The 20,713-nt window shown below is 37.7% G+C and overlaps 1 protein-coding gene across 2 annotated transcripts in view; it reads left to right on the forward strand.

Moving 5' to 3' along the window:
• Positions 1-20,713, forward strand: part of LOC110173160 (dedicator of cytokinesis protein 9) — a 69,165-nt gene that overhangs the window by 26,745 nt on the left and 21,707 nt on the right. Inside the window, exons 1-8 of one of the 2 annotated variants that reach the window (XM_055158476.1) lie at positions 3,129-3,345; positions 6,733-6,849; positions 9,573-9,662; positions 10,603-10,685; positions 12,813-12,882; positions 15,570-15,665; positions 15,745-15,879; positions 19,901-20,075. In XM_055158476.1, the coding sequence (XP_055014451.1) occupies positions 3,241-3,345; positions 6,733-6,849; positions 9,573-9,662; positions 10,603-10,685; positions 12,813-12,882; positions 15,570-15,665; positions 15,745-15,879; positions 19,901-20,075 (871 nt within the window). In that variant the 5' untranslated portion in view covers positions 3,129-3,240. Of the gene's footprint in view, positions 1-3,128; positions 3,346-6,732; positions 6,850-9,572; positions 9,663-10,602; positions 10,686-12,812; positions 12,883-15,569; positions 15,666-15,744; positions 15,880-19,900; positions 20,076-20,713 lie in introns of those variants that run through there. The other variant, XM_055158432.1, reaches the window with a different exon arrangement.

Raw genomic sequence — 20,713 nt, forward strand, 5'->3', positions numbered from 1 at the left:
CATAGGCTAAAGTAGTTTAGTGTAAGCGCTGACTGGTGCATGGAACATTATCTGCTCCACTCTGGCTCCTATCTTCCTGCACATATTTCCCGCTTGTTCAGTGCAACCATAACTGATACTGAACACTATATATAGTCACATTTTAAGGTTATGTTGATCAATATGACTGTCTGCCATGTTTCTGGAGTTAAAATGTATCTATAAATATATCCACATTATTTTGTATGTCTCTGATTCAGCTTTTTCTGTTCCGATACTAATTTCGATACTACAGGTATAAGTATCTGCTCGTAATTGGTATTAATGGATGCCAGTGCAGAGACTGAAAACAGCATTTGTTTAACTGATGCAAATGTGTCATGAGACTGTTATTTATACCCAAGAAACTACAAAACCACTTTGTATCAACAAAAGTTCAAATATTATGAGACTTTCTGGACCAACTGACCAGTAAATAGTCTTATTACATCAATTTATATTCCCAACAGGATCCCAGTAATGAACAAGTGCATCCCTGTTAACAGACCGGCCAGAACCACACATTTTGAAAAAAACTTTACAAAGACGAGTGGATCTGGAGCCGTATTTTGTTTCCTTGATTTCAGACAGCGTGATTGACAGGAGGAAAAAAACGACATAAAGACTGAAAAACAATGCACATTTTTTACAGAATCATCAATCAAAGCACCGAACTACATATTAATTATCGCAGTTGGATCGTGTCAAGTTTGGACTGAGGTTTTCACACTGTTTGGTCCGGTCATAGGTCAGGCAAGCATCCCTACTGATTGCGTCCTGTTATTTTGTTGCGCACATTGTATTGTACCTAAATATAATAAGAAGAATCAAGCATGTGGAAAAGACATTTAATTATAATGGGAGAACAAGTTGCTAAGTTGTGCGTACGTTGGGGTGGGGAGGTGGGGTACAGTTTTTGTTACATTCCAGGTTACACCCTGTTTTGCTATGCTCATACTGCCAGGGCCCAGTGCTTACATCAAATCATTATTACATAACCTCAAAATCCTGCTCCATTCCAGTGCTTTTGTCAATATATTATAACGGAGGTACTTTCAATAAATGATAGGCGCTTAGGTCATAATGAGGTATTGATAGCATCTTGGAATGTTGGAAATGTGGTGGTTTTACCTTTTTATTTCTTCATAATACAGAATCGTGAGTTGGTTTAGAAATTTTGTTAATGTAGATGGTTGTTTCTGGACACTATCTTCTTAGCTGCTGAAAGTGCTGCAAATGTCTCATGCTCTTGTGGATATCAGTATTTTAGTATAATAAACCACGTAATTATTCTGCTTATTGAAAAGAAATGTGGTTTATCCTTGTGGCTTTTCGTTGGCATTATAGAAGAACATTCACACAGTCTACTTTAACTACCATTGGGTTAAATGTCCTACATTACACAAAAGGTTTCTTGTGAGCTTTAAGCCATGTTACTGTATAATGTTGTTACCTCAACACCTTTATTATTTGTTTGTCAACAGGACCACAGCTCAGAATGTGCTGTTCCACATTGTGATGTCATGAAGCAGTAGTTTTCACATTAAGAGTTACCTTTTCCCTATAGTTCAATAGAGATTGGCATTTCTGGGGCAGAATTTTTCCAAATAGTTCTAGTGAAGTTTTAAAACATAGTGGTGCACTTCCTGGATTAACACATGACATCACAAAGTGGATCAGAGTGTTTTCCTTTTGACAGAGTATATGCAGGCTTTGTGGTGAATGAAACAAAACACAACTCCATGTTTTTGATGAGGAAATAACATTATAATGTATATTAGAAAATACCATAATATAGGCCCTTTTAAGAATTGGTGATACAAATCTTGCTGGTAAAAATAATTATAATTTTCTCTGTAAATGTAATGGAACCACCAGTAAATGAGATCAACTTTATTTTTAAAGCTCAAATATAAATATGTCAAAAGCATAAATATTTCCTCAGAATTCTGGGTCACATGGCTCAGTTCCAAATCAGTTTACTCATGAGTTATCATCAGCCTAATAAAATTCAAATACACAGTCTGTTCCTACATACCAGTCAACAATAGTCATATAACATGCCCATTCTTGCCCGTTACCAAGTACCAATAACCAAATGTTGAAAATAGCGCAATTGATCTGTCACTTGGATACAAAAATTTTGATTCAATTTGCATTATGGCATTTTCCTCTTCATGTGATTCTTGTTTCCTGGTCATGTGACAGTGAGTCCAGCTGGGAGAGTGACCGGCTGACCCCTCTTGTGTTGGGGACAAGGGCCAAGTGTGAAAAGACAACATCCTCCTCTAGAGTGGCCCTCTGGAATCCACAGGTCAGGCCCGGACCTTAGGTGGGCTGACCGGGACTGGGGCAGGCTGGAATGCCCCTTAAGCTATTGCATCAACATTCAGAGAGGTAGAGCTGAAGTACAGAGGTGTATTAATTACTAAGACCTCAAAAATGTGCTACAGTCACTGCGCTGTGGGACGAACTCTGGTGGTGGATGACGACTATGAGCTGCACTGAATTGAAGTTTGTATATGGAGCAAAGGAGGTCTTTTGAGTCATTCAGTCAGTTGATCTGTCTCTAATCCAGCACCACCCTGCATAAACAAAATGTGTATGTAGCCTTCCCACAGATCTGACTTATAACTTGGCTTGTCCCATGCAGATCACAAGTTTAATACCGCTACCTTGGCCAGGTCTCTTTTGTAAGACATTTTGAATACCTTCACACTTCTGATTAAATAAAGGTAAAATAGAATAGATGTAACTTTTCAATCACCAGAAAAGTTTCATAGTCCACCTTAGTAAATCCCCCACCTCTGACCCCTTACTGTTGTGTGGGCTTGTTTCTTATTTCAGCTGGCCCTGTCTGTCCTCTCATCCCCAGTCCACTATCCACTGTCCAGACTGTACTTCTTGTTGGAATCTGTCTTTTGTTTGCCTGTGTGAGTCGTGTCCCCGTGCAGGTGGACTATTGCGCTGTTATCTGACTCCTGTCTGTGTAACAAACTCCCCCGGGCTGTACAGCTGAGAGGGGGCGGGGCCCAAATCTCTCTCTCTGGGTGTGCATCTTACTCCCCTCAGATAGGGCTAGGGACTAGAGGAGGCTGTCAGGCCTGAGAAGAGAAACTTTCTAAGAAGGAGTATTTGTTGGATTTTTTAGTTTTCTGACATGCTTGTTTTTTCTTTCTATTTTGGATCTACGTTGGGGATATCTAGACCCAAGTGTTAACAATGCAAGGAAGAGCCACTAAAGCTAAAAAGGAGCTGGTGATAGAGAGTCCACAGAAGTACAAGAACTCTCCCATAATAGAAGCTGATGAGGATGCAGTGCCACAGGTTGTAGTACTTCAAATACTTTTAAAAAATGTATGTACTTGTACTTTTGAAAGGTAGCGTACTGTACACTGCCTGTAAAAGTTTATAACAGTAGGTGTCATGTGTTCTATTGTCATCTCTTTCATTAAACCTCAAAGTGCCAAGTTAGCAGGAACAACAGTTGGACTTTGCACCAAATACCTGGAGAGATGTAACCTGTAGTTTGTGTAGTTCGTATAATTTCCCATAGCAGACCTGTAAAAGTTTGGCTGCTCTTCTCTTCTAATTTGCACTTGTGTGTCCACAGAAATTGTAGAAAACATATTGTGCAACAGTTTGGTCAGATGAAACAATGAAACAAACAAAATTTTTTTTAAATTAGAAAAGCTTGTTGCACTCACATGATGTCTGACAAAGCACTGGTTATAACTTTATAGTGCACAGAGTAGTAGTTATGGTATGTTATGGTTCACAATGGTGAGGATGGTATTATTTCTGTGATTTTGTGCTTGTTTTAAACAGTTCATCATAAATCCGCTCTCATCTTAAACATCATTGGTTGAGCGATGAGATCCACTGACCCCGGGTTGGTGGGTGTGATTCCAGCTCCCACAAATGAATGCTGTTGTTGTGTCCTTGGGCAAGACACTTAATCCCCTTGGCTCTGCATACACTGGAGTGAAGTGTGTGTAAATTGTGGTTCCTTTATGTAAAGAGCTTTGAGTGCCTTAAAGGTGGATAAATTTACCAACTTCTAATTCACATCAGCATAGCCCTTGATACTGAAAAATGCTTTATAATGTGGTTTTGAATGGCCAGTTCTCAACAGTTGTATTTATTTATTCCAAGTGAGTAGCAGAGCGTTGTGTGTTATCAGTGGGTATAGGCACAACACTGCACCATTGTTCAGAGTTGAGAGCTCAGTGATGGGAGGAGTGCGACTGAACAGCTGCTGCTTCACTGGACACAGGGAGGACCACAGATTTATGTGGCTCTGTTTGATGCTAAGGGCCGGGGTTGTCCGTTTGTGGACGCAAGTTAAATAACGTCTGGCATGTTGCCTGATTTATGATTTGGTTTTTGTCTGTGTGTAACAGTGATGATGATATATTCAGAAAAAAATTTACCTGGGATGTTTATGTAGAGGTCTTATGGAAAACAAATGGTACACCTAAAATACTCGAATGATTTTTTTCTATTTGTGTCTGGATCTTTGGACTTGGTTAGGTTTATTGTTTTGGTATAGTTTTATCACAGTTTCACCTGTTTCAAAAGTTTGTCTAAAATGTAGGGATGGGCAACATATCAGTTCTAATATGTGTGAGATATTGAACATTTTACCCATATTTGGCACTAGGGGTGTGCAAAAATATCGAAATATCAATATATCGTATTGTATAATGTGAAGATACAGTATCGATATCATGGGCTGCTGTATCGATATATCGAGTATTTTTTGCTATCTTTTACAAAATAATTTTGTTACATCACTACAGTTTTGTTGCTTGTTTAGAGGAAACAAACTCATTTATGCGACACATTTTTCACTGTTTTGATGATTAAAATGTGTGTGTTTCATATTAACTTTGCACAAGAAGTGGTTTAACAGACACTTTTAGCCATGACTTGTATGATTTGAATGAATGAGTCTAGTGAAGTTGAAATGTCTTTGGAGGACACCTGTCAGTCCCTCAGGGCTCACTGAAATCTAGACCTCAGACAGTGGCTCTCTAATTGCAGGGATGCCTGACAGTCAGACATTCACTCTTACTGTCTCACATTCATTTACTGTGGGCAATTTAGATTATTGCTGCTCTTTATGTGAGGACAGTCTAGTGTGCCATCCTTTACTATCACTTTTAATCTTTCTGTCCTATCCCACATATATTAAATGCTTTGGTGATTTTGTCTGTACACTCACACAGATTTGAAATGAGAATCAACACCATACAAAAAATTACACACTTGGAGTTTATATTATAAAAGAGCAATGAGTCAACTTGCGATGCTATCATTAAATCATTTCTTTGTTTCTGACTCTCATGTGTTGTCTGCTGTACTTCCTGATCATTATCACTATTTTCTGTGTTCACCTTGTCTTGTCTGAAACACAAGCCCACATGCTTCTTCTCTTAATCTCCATAGTTGCTTTTCTGTTATGTCTGCAGTACTGTCTGGACCTTCTGAATACTTACCTGTCTAGTAGATATTATAACTGAATGACTCCAATTTGTTTTTACATGCTGTTTTTTCTTAGATAGTCTGTAACTGTATGATCAAACTGCTCACTCACTTGATGACTGATCATGTCAAAGCCACCCTCACTAGGCAGACACAGAGGCACCATGAGCTCTTCCTTGTCCTTGAAACTGATACAAGTTTCTACACCCATATCTTCTATGTTGTTAACAATGTTGCTGGCGTTATGTGTTTAATTTCATTTTATTTCCATGATTTCATTGGCATAGTCATGCTACTAAGATTAGTCCCAGATGTGTCACTGTTCAAATTCATTTTGATTTATGCTCCTTTCCATCATCTGGATGTGCAAGAGCTTGCCTTCAGATTATTAGTGTATGACTGTATTCATGGTAACAACAGAGACTAATAAATTTACTCCAGTTCTCTGTAGACAGTATGTGGACATGAACCATCACTTCCCACTAATTACTGGAACATTAAGAGAACATTAAGAGAACAATAAGAGAAAGACCATCAGTGTTGACATTGAAACTGCACCTTAAACTGTGGATGAAAGAAAACCAAGTCTGTGAACACTTTTAATCTCGCCTTTTACTGTTCTGTGTTATGTATTTTTGTAATTATTTTGTATTTTGTTATTGTTTTTTTTTGTGTCACCTGATGGAAATTAGCATTTTTGCTATAATCTGTCATATTTACATTATAATTACAGATGTCCCTGTCCCTGTGTCCCCACTGTCCCTATTAAATAAATAAGTGAATAAATAAACTATGCCACATCTGTTCTTTTGGAGCAGTTTTTTAGATGTAAGCTTCCATCAGTTCCCTGGAGAATATGTATGCGAATTTATACAGATTAGATTACAGTGTTATGTTTATAATGATTGTAATATAATCATAATATGAGAAAAATGTTAAAAGATTAAACAGAAATCAAGAAGCCTTTGTACTTTTTTTTTTTTTTTAGCTTTCCCAAGCCTGTAAAAAGTGTGTTGAATCAGGTGAGCAGTTGGGTGTTAATCCAAAATGTGAAAAGTTTTTCAATTATCCAGGAGTCTTCACAAACCACTCCAGATGGGCTTTTTGCATCAAATTTGATCATATACTGTATATTTACTGCATTGTTTTTATCTGAATGCTCTTTCTTCTGCCCCATATAAACACTTATTTTTGGTGTTCTTACTGTTACTTTTGTCTCCTCCACAGGTGAAGCCGAAAGTGATCGAGCCCCTGGACTATGAGAATGTGCTGGTGCAGAGGAAGACCCAGATCCTCAGTGATGTCCTTCGAGACATGCTGCAGTTTCCCCTGGAGGACTTCGAAGTGAGTCCAACTCCTGTAGTTTGATCATTATGTTTGTCAGTTTGGTTATATTTGACCTCAGAGAGTATTATGTATTGTTTATAGCATTATCTGTACAGTTTTGCACATTTGGTTCCATTGGCCTTGTCATTTCCAGTGGTCAGTGAGAGCAGGGTGCGGTTTAAGTGCGTTTGTAAACCAGAGACAGGTCAGAGGTCATCAGTTTACTAGACTCAAATGTTTTTACAGAGCTTGTGTTATCTCCCTTCGTGTTGTACAGACAGAGGTGAGACGCCACTTCCTCCCTGGATACTCAGACTGTCTGTCCCACAGTTAAAATGGAATTAAATGAATTGTGTGTTGTTGTTTTTTTTCTTTTCTTTTGTTTTTTTTCTGTTACCTATACCTACTTGTTGTTCATTCCTCTTTTTTAAATGAAATATGGAAAGTGTTAGATTTTTAGAAACTGATAACATTTTATTTACAGTGATAGTATCTTAGGATTTGGAATTTCATTTCAGGAAAGCCCTGACCCGAGAGTGGACCATACTGTTATTGTTTTTAGTGGAAAGGGAAAATCGAGCAGCTTTCCTGAAACGGGGAGATCATGTAAACTCCACAGAGAAAGACCCTGTCCGGTCCTCGTATCATGCTCAAAACAGTTATTCTGTGAGACTGAAGTACTGGTGACCTTAGTATTCTAGCCATAGCTTGAATGTTTATGATTAAATGGGCTATACTCAGAGCGGGCTTAACTCTTATTTCACATATGGCATGAGCAAGAAATTTACATTTACTGTATGTTGACCATATGCCCTTGCTGGATAAACTCATTTACCCAGAAGGAAAACATCCATGTACAACAGTTACACCAACTATGTCAGGCAAAAGGAGTGGGAAAAAACAATTACAAGTTACAGTGGCTGCACAGTCAGTGTCACAGTCACAGTTTTGTCAAGTGGTGGCAGCTGGTGCTCCGTGGCATCGGCCTTGACTTTGTGCCTTTGTGCCTGACTCTTTAACCCTGATGCCATGACACCACATACTTATAACACACAGGGCTGGTTGTCAGGGTCCGACAGGTGACTGCTCCTCAGAATAACACTGACTGAAGCTAACATCTGTTCCAGCCTCTGTGCTCCTTCACTAACCGCCTGTGTCAAGGACAATTACTATATGTGTCAGGGGCTTTTAGTGGAAATGTATAGCCACACCATGACCTCAGCACACTCAGTTAGAGCTAATTGTGGAGAGCATGTTAAAGCTGGGAGGCTGAGAAGAATCATATTTGGAACTAACCAGATGTATTCTTATCAGACCATCTGAAAATCTGTCATTGCCTTGACAATGTACAAAAGTAAAGCCAATGGAAAAGTCTAAAATATTCATATAAAGTTAATAAAATGTTGAAGACATGTCATAATGCTGTTATGAAATTCTAGGGGTCTTGTGTTTCTGTAGCATAATAGACATACAGCTATGTGCTAGATCTCAATGACAACTCTAGTTAGTTACCAGGCCAGTCAATTCCACTCTCTTATTCATTAATCTCATGATTGTATTTGAATATCTAATCATGGTGGAAATTAACGTATCTATAAAGCTGTGCCAGTCGAGTTGAACTGGCCATATCCAGATATTAGGATTTAATCAATGAGACATTTATCATAAATGATCTTAATGGCATTGTAAAGCATTTACTGGTTTGTGCATTTGGTCTTGGCAGGCTAGAGAAGTGTCTTCGCTGTCTCACTCCAATCCAGAGCCTCTTCTTGAGTGAATGTTAGTTTGGGATCTTATGTTCCTCTGTGGTGACCTGTGCTCTAATTAAAAGCTTCCTTAAGCCTGCATACTTCCTGACTCTCTTACCCCAAACAAACACATTATATTTCTGCTGGTGTTGTACCGATTAGCATCTTCCTCAAAGGAAACCTGGCTGCACAGAGGAAAGGCAGCCTCCAGGTTCACTAATGAAATCCTGGAAATTGTTAGGATCATTTCAGCTAGAAAGTGATTCACATCAGAGTTACGTTGTTTGTCCTCCAGTAAAACGCCCATATTTGTGGTGTGTGGTAATGTCCAGTCCACATAATTCAGTGCGCAAGTTATTTTTACTACTATCACAAATTCACAACTCTTTCAGTGCTCGTGAGTAACAGGTTGTTTCTGTACCCCCAGGTCATACAGCTGACAAGCATTTGACCTTCTCAAAGCCACAATTCATTGGTTTGCCTCTAATAAAGTCAGCTGAACTGGAGACACTTAATGGTTGTATTCATTGGTTTTGCTCATAGGGATTATGTGTGGTCATATACACTTTACTAATGCCTTATCTAATCCTCCCGGGATCTAAGGGTTGCTTTTTATGTATTTGATTGCAGGACAAACTTATCACCCCCAAGAAGTAAAACAGACTCTACAGATTCTAAAACCTTAAGGGTGGGATGAGACACTATTTCCCCACAGCAAGATGAGGCACAAGTCTGGGTCCACAAGAATGAGACAAGATGAAATTTTGACACTATTTATAATAAACAAATTGTGCAGTTCAGTTCACAAGTTTGGCCTGAATTGTTATTTTTTTCTTATTGCTGTCATTGTAGCTAGGATACAATAACCAATATTCCAAGAAAAGAAATATATTGCAACAATACAAGATTCCTATTGTCTAAATCAATAGTCTCATAGGTTTCTGTTTGACTTTCTTATTTTATTATAAAAAGTGTTTTCTGTTTATTCCACAGATCTCCACTTTGAGACGGCAAGGAAGAACAGTTTTTTCAACAGTGCCTGAGAACGCAGAGAGAGAAGCTCAAAGTCTGTTTGTTCAAGAGGTATGAAATATCAAAGTAAAGACACTCTTGCAATGCAAAAGATGGCATTTTTTGTACTGCAACTTTGAAAGATAAAAACTGCTACAATATATCAGTAAAAATCAACTCACCACATTTCAGTACAATTTAGCATTTTCAAGAAATATTGTAGTTTCATGCTAGGCTAACAACTGATTCACTGCACCAGAGGTCAAAGGTCATGTGTGCTCACCCTGTCCGATCCCGTAAACGTCCACATGGTGACGTCACTAGGGCAGCTGTGCAGATCATCACAGCAGGAGCCTCCTTATTTCCGATGTCTCTCCTGATCGAGTTGCATTTGGTTTCACTTCTTGTAAAGGGCACGTCCTTCTTCAGAAGAGATACCACTGAGCTGCTCCTATCACTGACCATAACAGAGAACAGATGTCTATTTCCAAGAAAGCCAGAGATGCTCATACTCCCATTTTGTCTGTTGAAATTAAAGTTGAAGTAGGAACATATTTGCCAGTAATGAAAAGTGCAGGTTTTATAAAACACAAGCACAAAATAACATATGTTAAAACTGACAAAAGTTTTATTATTGTTTAAACATGACAATGGTGGCAAAAAACCTCTCTTGTGATGATCAAACACACCCTCACTTTTTGATAGATTGAGTAAAACCAGGAGCTTCTGCTTTGTGTTATTTATTTGTGTCTCTCAGATCACTTTCCAGCCCTAACAGGTTGGGATCTGAGAAAGTTAGAAGATTACTAGGCAACCCCAACACAAATAAATGATATGAAGTAGAAGCTCCTGGTTTTACTCAAATACGTATTATGGAATTTATGAGACTTTTCATGCTATTTAAATGTTTTTCAGTATTTTCAGTATTTTCAGTGTTGTATGTTCAACTTTGTATTATAACTACCTAAACATCTATACACATTACATGCTTTGTAATTGTTTTCTCTTCCAGTGCATTAAGACCTACAAGTCCGACTGGCACATTGTGAACTACAAGTATGAGGACTATTCGAGTGACTTCAGACAGCTGCCTGTGTAAGTCTATGGAATATTGTTACTGTTACATTTCTAATGCGTTGTCTTGCTGGACATGCTGACAACTATTCCACAAACTTTGCTTATCGAAAAACATGTAGTGCACAATCTGTCAATGTGTTGTGTTGAGATGATGACAAGGAAGCCTGACCTACTTCATATTCACCTGCATGTTTCCTTGAATTGCGTTTAGGGCATTTCCCGGCTGGTGTGTGCCTGGAAAGCACTGTCGTTGTTGGTATGTTGGGAAGTTAACATGAGCTTTTCCCCGAACAATCTTACTGTGACTGCCAAATATTAATATACAGGGAGACACTAACCTTGAGACGTCATGACATCTGTGAATTTAAGGAAGTAAAAACAATAAGGTGTGATGAGAAGTACTACCTTCGGACAGTCGGGTATTTTCATATTTGCATTGTTTTGGTCTTTGGCACTCAAGACCGTAACGAAAACCGTATCCTGCCATTACATCAGCAGCACTTAACTTGGAGGTGGCACCTACACAGTTGCATGGAAATTAGAAATTAAAACCATTCTTCAGAACATTCTTCACTGAGATAGAAACTTTTATGGAAATGTACGCCCAGTAAAGACACATGCTTTTCTATGGTTTTCTGTGCAAGACATACATCCAAAATGATCACTAAAAATTAGGGGTATAACAATAACCGATATCGCATCGTCAAAGTTCTCACAATAATATTGTATATCAAATTACAAGTCTCTTTTTGCTTAAATTAAGAGTTATGATGCAGCAATAACTAAAAAAGACAGAGGGAACTACATAGACCAGGGGTGTAAAACTCATTTTGGTCCGGGGGCCGTATCCAACCTACTTTGATCCCAAAGGGGCCGGATCAGAAAACTCATGTCATATATACCCCAAAAATAACAACAACTTCAAGTATTTGTGCAGAGAAACGCAAATCTATTACAGAAATCTTTTTTAATTGGTGAAATCTTTCTTATTATAATATTATAATATTATGAACCTGAAGAAAAATTCAATTTCAACACAATGTTTTAACAATAACTTGTATGCAAACAGGAATAAGTTAATTTTTCTTGGAAAATCCTGCACTCGGCTCCACTTTTCTCACGTTGGACATTTTGCTGATCAGGGTGTCACGGTCAACAGTCAAAACGATCGTCCTTTAAGAGCGTTTGGAAAGAGACAGGTCTTCATTTGTGCTGCTCTGGTGGGAGGGGCCAAGCACAGAGACGCTGGAGACGCTGCTATGCTAAGCGGAACAGAAAATTAACAATGTTTTAATAGAAAATATAATTAAAATATTTTAGTAGAAAATCACCCAAGGGCCACATTAAAGGTCTTGGAGGGCCGGATCTGGCCTCCGGGCCTTATGTTTGACACCTGTTACATAGGCCATGATCCTTTGCTCCATTTCACTGTAGACTACATTAAGAAATAACAGTTCGAACCACTTTTAAGTCTTAGTTCTTTGGATTAAGTCTTGTCAAGACATCTTAAGAGGAAAAAGTAACATATTCACAGTTTTGTTAGCCTCCACAAAATATCAAAATAAATATACCGTGAGATGTATATCATGATAACATCGTACAGAGAGATTTGGATATTGTTATATTCATAATCGTGAGCCTCTCCACCATATCGCGAGCTTTCCCATGATGCTGCAATAAATATCGTACCGTGATGAAATCGTATCGTGAAACTTGGATATCATTACACCCCTACTAAAAATTAGATGATGGGGCTTTGAAAAAATCTACTTAAACCTTTTTTGGTTTTGAAAGGTCTAATTGTTATGTTTTTGTAAAGTAACCTTAGCATTTTTTTCATATAATACAGAAAAGCATTTAAAAATATAATCAAATTGTTTTCAATTATTTGTATATTATCAATAAACTAGGAAGTGTATATTGTCTCCACCTACCACTACCATACTACCAAAGACTGCTGTGACCTAACTATCTAATACTTTCACTACCACCATCACTAAATCTAAATTTAAATAACTTAAAAGTACTTCTATCCCCTACTATAAGTGATACCCTATTGTATTTTGTTTATGGTGTATTTCATGAAAAAAAAAAAAAAAGTACTTTCCAAATTGATTCATGAATAATATATCATATCTTTTCCAGCAAAGTGTCCCGGCCTGACAAACTGGCTGTCCATGTCTTTGAGGTGGACGAGGATGTTGACAAAGATGAGGTATATTTTTCTTATTTAAATACTTACTACACTTAGGTACTGCTTATGTAGCTTATTTCAGTCTTTATAGTGGCTTTCCTGTTCTCATTACTGCACTTATACAGATTTGTGTCTACTAGCCTACATTAGTGCAGGGTGTAAGTGTAATTATGGGTAATTTCCACAAAAAGCTAAACAACAGTCTCTTTTGACAATGAAAAGTGTAGCAGACGATGGATTTCCTGTAGATCTAATGAGACAAGGGCGTGAGCTTTGCACAGATTAAGTCACTATTTGTTGTCTTTGGAAAAGCTTTAGAGAGAACAGCTCATTAAGTTCACTGACAGAACAGTTTGAATCAGGCTTTGTTTCACCTGTGTTTTTCCCATTCTGTATTTATATCAGTTATGACTATGGTATGATAAACAGCACCTCCTGTTGGTTACTAATATTAATGTTTCTATGTTTTGCTTTTTTTTTTATTTGGATACTTAAAAAACACTAACTTTTGTGGTGGAGGGTCCGCCATCAGCTTGTTATTGCTTGCCTGGGATGTTCCACGGTATGGTATTCAACAAATATGTCTCTTATTTATTCAATTACAGGTATTTTTACCTGTAAAGTGGGCCCACTTCTCTTCAGATCTGACCTGTAAAGTGGCCTGGTGATAAGGGCTGCTGGCCTCCATGGAGATCAGGCATGTCAAACTCAGGCCCGGGGGCCAAATTTCACCCGCGATAGAATTATATTTGACCCGAAAGATTATATGGCCTGCCGGCTACAACTATAGAGACATTATTTATTTAAAATGTTATTATTTTATATTAGGCTTGTTCTGAATTCAATGTTGATCCAAAACTATTATTATTTTTTTTTTTTATAAGAAAAGGTTTAATATTACATATCTCGAAAGAAGAGAAAACATGCAAATTTTTCAGTGAATATTTAGTTTGGCCCACGACTTAGTCCCAGTTTTTAATTTTGACCCTTTGTGAATTTGAGTTTGACACCCCTGATGGAGATAGTTAACTTAAATGCCTTACTGTAGAACAGAAAAAAAACAACATTCAGTCAAGCAAGTGGTTTGACCCACTACCAGAAACGTTATGCAGTGCATCTTTAAACAGAAACTGACCCAGTGCAATACATTTATAGCTTTGCTGTTTCTAACCCTTCTCTGTAAAGTGTATTAGCTTTATTATCCACAACTAGCAAAAGTCATGACTTCTAACCCCACTCTAAACTATAAATCAGTCAAGTATAAATAAATGTGTATTTTACTAGTCTACTTTGGTTTAAAAATTTGTGCAAGCCTATTTATATGTCTTACTCACAAACTTTCTATCTGGATACTATGTTGCCTGGACTGTTTAAAATTGTCTAGACACTGATGACAAGCATTCATAGGCAGGCTGCAAGCTTTCCACAAGGCCTGCTGAAGATATCATAACCTGTGCCAACTCTTTTAAAGCCCCCGGTCGCTTTGTTTGACCATAATTTTGGATTGGAAAAGAAATGTCTTGAAAGGCCATTGACTGCTCACTGTAGTCTGACTCACTATGACAAATGTGTTATCCAGTTTAGCCCTTTCTCTTGCCATAACTCCCAAAACTGGTTTATTTTTACAGATAGCTTTGTGTGTAGTCATAGAAGGTCTACGCCAACAAAAGGTGGTGATCTCATGCAGTGTGAGAAGATGTGATCCATGTGTTAAAGTCTTGGTTATTTATTTGGTCCGTAGCTCCCAGTTTGTTGAATGTTCTGGAGCTTGTTTTTAGGGAGGTAGACCTACGTCGGGTTAAGCTCTGTGTCATCTCAAAGCACAAGATCTAAAGCCTTCAGAGGGTGTGTTCAAAACAGAGCAGATATGATTTTGGAGTCTGTAACAACGTCTGGCCCAGCCTCGTGACATACCGCCAGTGTTTCTGTGTTTCAAATGGGTTTTAAACATGTGACCCATTTCTATAGCGTTATAGCCTTACCAGATTACAGACATTTTAAATGGGGAACACCGTGTCGCCATGGAGACAAGATGTTCCACCATATGGCATTAATCTTTCAAACTTTTCAACATCAGAAACATTCATTCTGACTGTGAGTGAGGCCGATCTGGGCGTGACATTTTAAATTGGGAAAACCTTGTCGCCATAGAGACAAGATGTTCCACCGTATGGCATTAATCTTTCAATCAGTGTTGCGTTTATTCTATTTTAGTTATTTGCTGCATGCTACAGAAATCCATTGAGAAACATTTATTCTGACTGTGAGAGGGGCCAATCTGGACGTGACATTTTAAATTGGGAGCACCTTGTCGCTATGGAGATGTTAATAGTTTGGCTTGAATGTTCCATCGTATGGCATTAATCTTTCAACTAGTTCAGTGACAGTTGGTTGCTTCATGCCACAGAAAATACATTCAGAAACATCGTGAGTGGGGTTGGTCTGGTCATTAACTAAGTCTGTCTCCATGGAGATAGAAAGTTTAATGCCATATTGTAGAACATTCCAGGCAAAGCGATCACAAGTACTATAAACACATACAAATTAGTTATTATTTTGACAACTGCACCTACTAAAACAAATCTTGTTTTGAATGTTAAATGGCATGAGGATGTTTACTGGTCTGTAAGTTAAACATCTTTCTACTGTCTTACTACCTGAGTTAACCTTTAACTTATTTATTATAATTTTTGTCTCTGCTTTTGCAGGATACAGCCTCCTTAGGATCACAAAAGGGAGGAATCACCAAACATGGCTGGCTTTACAAAGGCAATATGAACAGTGCCATCAGCGTTACTATGAGGGTAAAAGAGCCTGTACTTTTACAAACTCAAGTCTACTGCATGGATACACTTAAATTACATTTTTTATGCTTTGTTTCAGTCCTTCAAGCGGCGGTATTTCCACCTAACACAGCTGGGAGATGGCTCCTATAACCTCAACTTTTACAAGGATGAGAAAATCTCTAAAGAGCCCAAAGGAACCATATTTCTGGACTCCTGTATGGGTGTAATCCAGGTAAAATAAAATGTGTTCCTATTGTCCTATAAGTTAAGGCCACATTTATTTCCCAATTCCTTGCCGATGAATACCTTTTTTCTATTCAAATATTTTAGCATGTTCATTTTAAAGGTCCTATATTATGTAAGATTTAAGCCATGTTAAATGTTGTTATCTCCTCAAAAACACCTGGAGTTGTGTTTTGTTTCCTTCACACAGGTTTGAGTAACTGTTTATTATTAGTCAGTCTGCATCTCCAAAACTTCAAAATGCTCTGTTCCACCGTATCATGAAGCAATCATTTTCAAGTTAACAGCTCCTTTTACATTTTGTTCACTAGATATTGGCATTTCTTGGGCTAAAATGATCCAAATGATTCTAGTGAAGGTGTATGGAGTTTAAAAACACATTGGAGCACTTTCTGTATTACTACAGGACATCACAAGGTGGAACAAAGTTGTTTCTTTTTTTTGTTTGAGAGAAGAACTATGCAGGCTTTGTGCATTGAACATGTGTGAATGAAACAAAACACAACACCAGGTATGTTTTTGATGAGAAAACAACATTATAACATATCAGGAAATAGCTTAATATGGGCCCTTTAAAAGCAACACAGCATGCACTAGCCAAACACTTCACCCAGCTGAATGCTTCCCTGAAACCGGAGCTGCCTCTTCCCTCGGGCCAGCTTCATAGTGCTGACTCTGAACAGAACAAGGTGAATGCTGAGATCTCACTTTCATGCACTTACCGCACAATCAATGGCACGTGTTAGTATCTGTTAGTCTATTCAACGAAGTGTGCACATCTCTGAGTCTACCTGTCATGTCAGTGGATGGAAAAGTTATAATATACTGACAGCATCAAAATGATCTGATGCTCCTAAAACACCAGAGCATTTATTCCTAAATCAGAAGTGCTAAAAGACATGTTTACATCCAAGCTCATTGCGTGTTTAACCTTAATTCCTGTGGACAGTTTTCCTACTCACATTTACTTTTTGAAAACTATCGCTTCATGATATCACAGCACAGAGGTGGGACCAAGTTGTTGTTTTGCAAGTCTGAAGTAAGTCTCAAGTCTTTGACCTCAAGTCCGAGTCAAGTCCCAAGTCAAATACAGGCAAGTCCAAGTTGAGTCTTGAGTCACTGGCCCATAAGTCCAAGTCAAGTCAAAGTCGTCTGCTTTGAGCTTCAAGTCATTTCAAGTCTTTAAACCAAAGTACCAAATATAGCTTAGATTTTTGCAATGTATATGAATTTTAAGATAAATGGTACTTTAAAAAATCATAGTATATTTATATATGAGTATTTATAGAGTATGTAAGAGTTGTAGAAATGTTATCCTTTTTAAATGTCTTGACAAGATCTTAGTGTGATTCATTATGGTCAGAATAGAAAGAATTCAGATTTAAAAGTACTTCTCAAGTCGCAGGCCTCAAGTCTGAGTCAAGTCCAAAGTCACTGACCTTCAAGTCCAAGTCGAGTACCAAGTCTTAGTCCATTTTATCAAGTCAAGTCTCAAGTCTTAAAATTAGTGACTCAAGTCTGACATTAGTCCAAGTCACTTCTTGCAAGTCCCCACCTCTGTCACTGTGTAAAAAAGAACATTTTGAGCTTTGGAGCTGTAGACAGACTAATAATACAGGATTGGGAATGAAACAAAACACAACTCCAGCTATGTTTTTGAGGAGGTAACAAAGCTAACAAGAGTCATTTATGCATAATATAACACCTTTAAATGGGCAGTTGAATAGTGTAAGTGTTACTAATGAAACTTCTATTTGTACATGTTTATACAACAATTATACTCTACATGCAGTAACTTAGCCATGCTTTTCAGTTCATTGCTATCACTCACTAGACTACACTCACCATAAGCCTCCTTTATACCATATATAGTTGTATTTTCTGCTGTATGAAGCAGGTTATGACTTAACCAGCTGAAAAGGTTTTGCAACAAGGCTAATGCATCTAGAATGACATCATGTTAAACTTCAAACTGCTGCTGCACTTTGTTATGCCGCCAACATGTGGTCAGAGTTTGAGGCCTCTGTCACATCCTAATTATGATCAGCACTCGAAGCAATACCATTTTTCTTGATTTATAAAACAGTGATTTAAAAAGGCTATGAACAGAAAATTTTGTAGTGACGCAAAAAAGGAAAAAAAAAAAAGATTTAAGGGTACATGATGTAACCTTCTAACTGAGGGTCTGGCACCAAATTGTCTCTCCAAGGAGTTGCTTCTGTCACTATAGAGACCAGCAGGTAATGTCACTGGGCCATGGTACAAGTCAGATTTGTGGAGAAGATATCTGCTTACTGTAAGGATAGTTTTTTCAAGGATTTTTTTTAAGGATTGAGGTATTTAAAAACATTAATTTCCATGAAAGCGTACTTCCCAAAGTTATGTAGTGTATCTTTAAAGCAGTATATTGATTTATGAACTTATGACGCTATCTTACAAGGGTAAATAATGATAGTGCTTAGAGCCTCAAGTCTTTGACCTCAAGTCTGAGTCACGTCCCAAGACAAAGACAGGCAAGTCCAAGTCAAGTCAGGAGTCACCGGCCCATAAGTCCAAGTCAAGTCCAAGTCGTCTGCTTTGAGCTTCAAGTCATTTCAAGTCTTTAAACCAAAGTATAGCTTAGATTTTTGCAATTTGTACAACTTCTAAACTAAATTGTACTCAAATATATATATATGGGTATTTATATAAGAGTTATAGAAATGCTACTTTTTCCTTTTTAAATGTCAGTTAACAAGGTCTTAGTGCAAATCATTACGGTCAGAATAGAAAGAATACACATGTAAAAATGTAGTTCTTTTGTCATGTTGTCTTCACTGACATAAAAGGATCATTTTCTATGTAGTTCCCCCTGTATATTACTGTAGTACATTTGATGATACCACATATCACAGTACTTCAGTTACATCCAAAGTAACAAACAGAAGTGGCGGGACATGTTCCAGTTTGTTCCTGTAAAATTAATCAACTGTAAAGAGAAAAGTATATTCTAAAGTATTTTTAGGAGAAGCATCAAGTCTTCTCAAGTCACTGATCTTCAAGTCCAAGTTGAGTCCCAAGTCTTAGTCCATTTTATCAAGTCAAGTCTCAAGTCCTAAAAATAGTGACTCAAGTCTGACTTGAGTTCAAGTCATGACTTGCAAGTCCCCACCTCTGCTTAGAGCTTTGCTTAAATGAAGCCACAATGCTCTTATAACAACTCACAATTTAACTTAAAATCTGTGGTTTCCGTTTATTACATTCATTAAATCTACTTATCAAGACAGGAAAAAATAACCCTAGTGTTTACTTGGCCAACTTCCAGAAAATGACATTCTCTCCCACTCCCACTCTGCTGTATCAACATTTTGCCCAAAGCAGCCAGAACTGAAGCATAACAATCCACCCTATGTTGGCAATGACGAGGCCTCACAAACTGCCCTAAAAGTCCCGTTCAGACCTTATCAACCTGCTTAAAATCTGGAATCAAACAGAATCAGATCAACACTTATCATTTGGAACTATGATGAAGATGTGATGGAAAACAGCGCAGGGGTATCTCTCCTTTTGGCTTGGGGTCAAAAGTTGAGTTTGTAAATCTTGTTTGAGAGTCTCGCCCTTGAGAACTGGCATACTTGTGAACTAATATTTCTTCTGTGACTGTCAAATTTTTACTTTATGGCTGGGTTTCAGATGACATCACATCGTTCTATAGGCCAATATTATTTAATACAGATAAAGCAAGTCAATAGAAATGATACCACAGAAAAAATATATAAATAACAGATTGAAATACTTGCTGGCTTTTTGTAACAGCTTGGAATATAAAGGACTCACGTTTGTAAAGCGAGTACTGTTTGCATGTTAGCTTTGGAGGTTGGCAAGAATTCCTTCAGGTTAGCTCTCCCCAAGTACATTTTCTCCAATCATTTAATCAGAAACTAAACAAAAACAAAGATTATTATTCAGGTATTTCATCTCTTTTTGCTTATTTTAAGTGAAAAACCAACAGTCTCTCTTCCTCTCTGCAGAATACCAAAGTCCGGAGATTTGCCTTTGAGCTGAAGATGCAGGATAAGAGCACGTACCTGTTGGCGGCGGACAGTGAGGGGGAGATGGAAGAGTGGATCAACACCCTCAACAAAATCCTCCACAGCAGTTTTGAGATGGCAATGCAGGAGAAGAGGAACGGAGAAGTCCATGATGGTGGGTATACAGACAGATGTACACCTCCGTCATTGTTTTTGGTCAGAGTTGGGATGAGCTTGAGTGTCCGTGAATTCAAACTTTTCTATTTACCACTTCTACCATTTCAACATAAGGCCCAATATATAAACAGAAGGGGTTATTACGCAAAACTGTGAGCTTTTTGCCATGTTATAATGCTGTTACCTCATCAAAAACATACCTGGAGTTGTGTTTTGTTTTCATTTATTAATCTGTCTACATATCCAAAGCTAAAAATGCTCTATCCTTTGATGTCATGTAATGGCAGTTTTCAAGTTACCTTTTACTTTTTTTTTTAAAACACAGTGTTTTCTGTTTGAGAGAAGAACTCAGAACCTTAAATATGCTGGGTTTCTGTGTTACACATGTGTAAATTAAACAAAGCACAACTCCAGGTATGTTTTTGATTTGGAAACATTATAACATAGATCAGAAAAAATTGTAATATGGACCCTTTAAGTTGGGCTTTAGCTTTTGAAAATGATTCTCGGTCAGTGTATTAAACTATGGCGTCTGATCAATGTTGATCTGTAAAATGTTTTATTATCATGACCATAAAGTCTGGCTGGTAGTGTTAGGGCTAATGATCTATAATTTGTTTCTTTTAATGGCATAAC

Source organism: Boleophthalmus pectinirostris, unplaced genomic scaffold (genome assembly GCF_026225935.1).
Source record: "Boleophthalmus pectinirostris isolate CB_2022bp ecotype Guang Dong unplaced genomic scaffold, ASM2622593v1 HiC_scaffold_1, whole genome shotgun sequence".
NCBI lineage: Eukaryota > Metazoa > Chordata > Actinopteri > Gobiiformes > Gobiidae > Boleophthalmus > Boleophthalmus pectinirostris.